General features: G+C 54.1%; 1 protein-coding gene across 1 annotated transcript; it reads right to left on the bottom strand.

Moving 5' to 3' along the window:
- Positions 1 to 490: 490 nt before the first annotated feature.
- BC939DRAFT_474882 (uncharacterized protein) lies at positions 491 to 6208 on the bottom strand (the record flags this gene model as incomplete). Its single annotated transcript, XM_051558454.1, has 7 exons — positions 491 to 618; positions 711 to 3917; positions 3996 to 4079; positions 4167 to 4653; positions 4718 to 4761; positions 4869 to 5163; positions 5513 to 6208. 7 exons carry the CDS (start codon positions 6206 to 6208, stop codon positions 491 to 493), a joined length of 4941 nt encoding a protein of 1646 aa, XP_051414761.1.
- Between the last annotated feature and the right edge of the window lie 491 nt (positions 6209 to 6699).

The raw sequence follows: 6699 nt of genomic DNA, 5'->3' as shown, positions 1-6699 counted from the left end.
TAATACAAGTTACTCATACTCCTCCTCCTCCTCTTTCTTCTATAGTATACATGGTGCTGCATCGCCAAAAAAAAAAAAAAAAAAAAAAAAAAAAAAAAGGGACTCCTTCCACTACTCTCCCTCTCACTTCTCCCCACCACTACTACCACTTTGACCACTCCAATTGGCATGAGCACTCGGAATCACCGGTACTGGCGGCAACGCCCCTTTCGGAGCGCTCTGAAGATACTGCATCGACCGTGGCGATTTCAATCCCCTCTCATTCGTCGGCGAATTCGGCGCACTCCTGTGGGGCGAGCGCGGTGGGACCGCCGGTGGAGATGCGGGCGGCAATGTTGCAGGTTGATCCGATACTGTCGAGACAAACAGCTCTGACGCGTCGTACTCCGGCGCCGGAAGACCCGTTGGTCGGGTAGCTGCAGTAACATTCGCAGGGACTGTAGCCGAAGCATCTGCATTCGCGTTCGTGTCCGTGTCCAAACCGACGGATTCAGACGCTGACGAAACCGCGGTGACCAAGGGGGACGAGGTCATCGGCAGACTCATCCTCCTTCTCGCCATCATCGCCACCGGGGGCTCCTTCAACTTCCTCGTACTCTTCAAATTCCCGGCCCAATCCTCGTCATTCCAGTCATCCTCTTCCTCCTCCTGCTCATCGGCCTCCGTGTACGCCGCCGTCGATGTCGACCCGGCACTCCCCTTCCGACTACCCAACAACGCTGGAGGTGGATGTCCCCCATGCGCCGCAGTGAACAATGACAGTTTCCTTAGGCCAGGATACAATTCAAACGCCGCGGCCGCATGAAGTGCATGCGCATGAGGTGAGAGCACGGGTGATCCGCCTCTGGAACTGTGTTCGCTCTGTGGCACACTGGCCTCGGCAGCACCTTCAGATTCGGATACGTCATCGCTGTAGAAGGAATCGACCGATGATGAAGAGAGTGGGCGACCATTCGCGGTGGTGTATTTGGATCTTGCCACGGATGGTGCTGGGAAAACAAACGAGGCCGCGGGGTGAAGCATCATCCGTTTGGGTGCGACTTGATGGAGATGATGAGGGTCCTTGCTAGATGAAGAAGGGCCACGAGGTTGGTTCGTAGCTGTCGAAAAATGCGAGATGCCATCTCTTTCTTGTCGCTGTTCCTCATCATCCGCTGATGCTGCTGCCGCTGCTGTTGTCGATGTCTTGTCTCCGGAAACTGCACCATCCTGACCTGCCTGCTCGGTGTCCTTCAATCTAGACATCGTCAGCGACTCTGAAAAATGCGTATGTATCATCGATTTCGACGCCGGCGATCCCAGAACCGATCCCTCTGCGGGCATCACAGCCGCCAACAGCGAAGTCTTGCTCTGAAAATTCCTATTCCTCGACGACGATGTGAGCACACCACCTTCCTCTTCACTGAGCGTCAACACATGGTCTTCTGCCAAATGCTCCTCGGCATGTTGTTCCGCTCCGATATACCTCGCCGTGATAAACGAGCACAACGAGGATGACGCTGTCGATGTCGAGAACGTCGATCCCGCCGGTGACGAGATCGGTGTCAGTCCTGGCCTGCGGATCTCAGGCGCGTCGCCTACAAACGTCCTTGTCGCCCCAGTGCTCAAAAGCGGTGAAATATTCTGCGCCCCATGCTCGCTCAATCGGATCATCACCGGCGAGGACGACTGTCGCCTTGTCATGTAGGCTGGTCGCACCATTCCAGAATTTTCTCCGCTCGTTGACTTCAAAGCATCCTGCCCATTCACGGCGTCCGCTCCAGTTGTCGAAAGCGTCACCGCAGCAGCCGCGGAACTACGCCTCGGCGGTCCACCTTGGTATAGCATTCGCGAATCTACCCCACCTCCATTGCCCGAAGCAGAACTTCCCTGGGACGCGACCCTGTGCCGTTTTGGCGGCGGTAACGACGTGGTCAAGAAATCTTGCCTCTCCCCCAGAAGTGACGACAGCGGCGATGCTGGCAATCTCGCCTGCTGCTCATACTGCTGCTGCGTATACGGCGGCGGTGTCTTAAGCTCCATCGGATGATGATGATTCTTGTTCAACGATGCTAGATACGATCCCGGAGACGAGACCTCAGAAGATCCCGCCGACAACGGCGTCGAGTACGAACTTCCATAGCCACCATTCGTCTTCTCGTTCCCACTTGCTGTCGTTGCTGTGCTAGACTCTGAGAGATTGTGCGATAATGTAGGCGGCAGCGGAGACGTAGGTGTCGGACTCAGCGTATGCTGTGCCGAAGTAATTCCCGAAATCGGACTCCTCTGATCCTCGATCGCCTCCTGATCCGCTGGACTCCCATAGGCCAACTGCTCCTGGCTGCTAATGATCCGGTCCGCAGCCTGTCGCTCCCTCGGGGAACTGAACTGACTCGTCCCAAGCGAATCCCCACCGTCCGTTAAGGTCGATGTTTCCGAGACGGTTGAGAGCGATGACAGATGGATCGGCAAAGACTGATACCCATTGCCCTTGATCATCGAGGTCGGTCGGTTTCGCTGGGCTTCCTTGTCCTGCGCCTGTTGTCGCCGCATCTCTTCGGCCTCCTGTTCGATCGCGAGCGCGAGCTCGTCTGGTGCAACAATATGACGCGATACACCACCGTTATAAAGATTTGTCTGCGTCTGCGTTTGCTGTTGCTGGTGGTGGTGCTGTTGTTGGTGCTGCTGGTGCTGTTGTTGGTGCTGCTGGTGCTGTTGTTGCTGCTGGTGCGACTGTCTTGGATCTTGTTGTTTTTGAAGCTCAACTTGCTCATGCTGCTGTTGTGGTTGCTGACCCTGCGGCTGCGGCGACCGCGACGTTCCAGGAACAGCGGGCAAGGGCCCAGTGGGCTGGTTCTTCCAGTTCTGCATCACCTGGAGCTTTTGCATCGTCCTATGATGGTTCGCCACAAAGAAATTGCCGTCCATGGTCGCCCCTGCCAATCCAGTTTTGTCGAGCGCTCCAAAGTCGCCTCCGATCTGCAGACCCATCTTCTTGCTAAGGCTGAGCGACTCCTTGTCGTGAGGATGAGGACGATGGTTCGATGCCGAAGACGTCGCGCGAGGCGGTGGTGGCGGCAAAGCCTTCGTTGGTGCTGTTGTTGGCGGTGTTCGCGGTTGTACGAGCTGAACACCTGTTGCTTGTGGGATCGGATCCAGGCTGTATAACTGCTGGATTTTTTGCTGCTGCTGCTGCTGCTGCTGCTGCTGCTGCCGCTGCCGCTGTAGCTGTTGTAGTTGGGTCGCCACCAATGCATCATCCACCACAGAGACCGAAGGCGATCGTCTTCTTGTTGGCGAGGACAATAGGCTTAGCATATGGTTTGACGGGACCGGCACAGGATGTGCCTCCAGCACAAACTCGCCACCCTTCAGTAAGGACGACATCGATTTCGACGACATTATTCCTTTGCTCGACTTTTGGCCAGAGAACGTCAGAGGTGTGCCATCGCTGTTGAAGAGCGGCGAGACGATGGCGGAGGAACTCCCTTGGGTATGATTCTTATCGGCTCCGGACCAGAACTTTTTCAGCTTCTTACCCTCATCCTTGTCCTTGTCGTTACATTTGTCCTTGTTCTTGTTCTTCTTCGGATTCTCCTGTCGACATCTCTTGCTGTGGAACGTGCACGTCTTCGCCGGCTGAGTACATCCACTGAAGGAACAGACTCCTGAAGAAAACAGCTTCAACGCCGGACTACTGGCACTCCCGCTTCCGCTGTGACTAGAACTGGCGCTGCTATGTACCCGCCTCTCCTTCTCCTTCTTGTACTTCCCACCCGTGACCAATCCCAGCAGCATGGCGCCATGGCTATTCCCACTGGATTTACCCTGATTGGACTCTGTTGTGGCCGTCGTACCGAGCCCATTGTCCGAGGCAAGATCGTTGATCGTCGAGACATCTCCCGAGGACGCGATCGTCGAAACCGATGTCGAGGACCCTATACTCTCTGCGCGCTTCGGGGAGCTGTTCTCCAAAACTCTGTAAAACGTTCGAGGCGAGGATGGGATGCTATTACCTGGACCATTGTTGAACACTCCTTGGGATTGTGATGCCAATACCGGGGACGAATAGGGCGATCCCGCTGCAGAAGAAGCAGCACCTAAGAATAGGTTTCACAGCACGTGAAAACTGTTAGCATTCATCAAATGATAAGCAAGTTAACGAATGACAGCGATGAAATACTTACTGTTGTCCATAGAGACACTAGAGTGAACGCTGGATCGTACCGGATACACGTGCGGACTCTGTTGTTGATGCATGAAGCTGTTCGTCGAGGATGATCCTGCGTGGAACCCATGGCCTTGGGCTGCCGCTCGCTGCTGCTGCAAACTCGTCCTTCCTTGGTTCTCTATCGACTGCAATGACGACCTGTTGGTCTCAGACATATTGGATTGCTGTTCCGAAAGGCTCGATCCACCAGGATATCCATTGCTGCTGCTATAGCTCCCTGCGTAGTTCAACTGTGTTCCCGAATTGCCACTAGGCTGTGGACCCACAGGACTATGCTGCGCCTGGTACAGATCGCGGGTGGAATCCATACTCGATTTCATTTGCAACGGCTGTTGGTTCTGCTGGTTCAGCGTAAAGATATACTCGAGGTTGGAGCTGGTGTTGGTACTAGTATTCGGCATGGACGAGGTTGACGACCAAGTGTCATTGTTATCCTCGTACGACTGTGGGAAATTCGATGAGAGGTACGGAAGCTGCCCCTGTGCTGCCCCTGCGGTCCCCATTGACGCTGTTGACGATGCCGATACTGGTGGTTGAGATGCCCTCGAATTCTGGTATGCAGCCGTCGTCAGCGCACTTGCATCATTCATATCCGAGGGTGCCGAGCCCTCCAGTTGGAGTCGGTCGAGTACTTTATCGATAATAGACTGCTCCCTACCTGCGGATGCCTGTCTCTGGTTCGTCATTTGCAATCCTAGCCCCGTAGAACCAGAGGCCATAGTCATGGCTGCCCAGGTTGCCGTCGCCCGGTTGATATGGACCTGGAGCGCATAGACCCAATTCTGGAGCGACTGAGCCGTCTCCGTATGAAACAGATGATGCTGATGCTGGTGTGGGATCGGGTCGGGGGACGACAACCGAATGGTGAATTTGGACTTGCGAGAGATTTCTGCGCCGAAGGCGAGGATCGAGTACTCTGCCAGGTTCAAGACCCCCAATGGTTTCGTATCCGTCTATGGAAGGAGACACAACATGAATTAAAAAACATCAAATTGTTAACACCACAGCTGGCTACTTTCGAGTGTGGATATTTTCTCATGAGATGCATGAGCATTGTCATCTGGGTGCGAAATTCCTTTTTTTTTTTTTTTCCTTCTCCGCGCATGCAGCAAACAACTAGTTCTTGGCCACCATTACACCCCATTCATGCATGAATCAAAAAAGAAAAAAAGAAGATACTTTGCGCCAGATGTCACGAACTATTGCATGACAACTCCAGTCAACGTGTAAAAATGTAGATACCACACAGCATGGACTCAAAATAGAAAAGAATTGCTCCATTATTTTTTTTGTTATACTTACATTTGATCGATAAAAGTAAAGCTTGTCATCCCGCAGAACACACCACCGCCGTTTCCACACCAATTGAAGCGACGTCGACCGCTTCTGGAGCCATTCCTGGAGCACATCACTCTCGCCCATATCCAAGTCGCCACCTATCATGGCATCCCCTGCGTCGCCGTTATTGCTGTCGTGCTGAAGCATCGGGGGAATCGAATTGACTGTCTGTTGGATCGAGGGCCGGTCGTGAGCTGTGGTGCTAATCCCGCCACTGATCTGCTGGTGCTGTTGGGTTGGCCGATCGTCCTTGTTCAGGCTTCCGCGCTTGCCGTGCTTACTGTGCTTGCCGTGATGATGATGTGTGCTGCTTTGGCTATTGGTACTTCCGCCACTGCTGTTGTGATGATGTTGCTTGAAGAAGCTGGATCCACCACTGCTACTGATGTGAGACTGGTGTGAGGAAGCCGAGGTGGAGGAGGTGATTGAGGGCTGCAGGGTATCATATCTGGACTGGGAGGAAATGGATGCTGTTTGCAGTGTAGCTGTGTCATGCGTGGGCGAGTCCCAATGGTGGTGCAGATGAAGAGAGTGTGGGGGTTGCAATTGGTGCTGGTGCTGGTGCTGGTGCTGCTTAATCTGGTAGTGGTGTAGCTGGCGCTGCAGGTGGTGCGAGGCATTGCCACTGCTGCTCTGGGAACTCTGGCTCTGATGCGCCATTGTGTGTAACCACGGAGCGGTATGCAGAGGTGTGGACCAAGCGTCAATTCGGAAAGGGAAGGAGGATGGGGAATGCGTGTGCGCTACAAAGTGGGGAGTGAAGGAAGAGGGAGGACGCCAGATCGGTTCAACGAAGGGATGGAAGAGTTCAATTGCCCTGGCTAGCGAGGTGGAGAAGGACGAGGGCGTGAGTGAGTGAGTGAGCTGTCGGCGGAGGAGAGAAAATCGATAATGGCTATTTGTTGGGAGGATAAGGAGGGAGGGGGGATCACGCTGCCAGCAATAAGGTTTGTAACGGACAAGAAGACTTGGTCTAGTACCTTATTATAGGCTTCAGGAGTGGGGGACGGTCGAATGGGATTCGATGAGGGCGGATGGGGAATGGGGATGATGGAGGTGGAGGTGGGTTGTTGCGTCAGGGTAATGGAGAAGAGAGAGAGAGAGGAGAGATGCGAGGAGCGGCGCCCTCTTTACTGACGTCTTGTCGTTGT

The sequence above is a fragment of the Gamsiella multidivaricata genome (assembly GCF_025024155.1).
Source record: "Gamsiella multidivaricata strain RSA 2152 chromosome Unknown BC939scaffold_15, whole genome shotgun sequence".
In the NCBI taxonomy this organism is placed as follows: domain Eukaryota; kingdom Fungi; phylum Mortierellomycota; class Mortierellomycetes; order Mortierellales; family Mortierellaceae; genus Gamsiella; species Gamsiella multidivaricata.
Note: the sequence above shows the minus strand (reverse complement) of the source record. Positions and strands in the feature narration are given on the sequence as shown.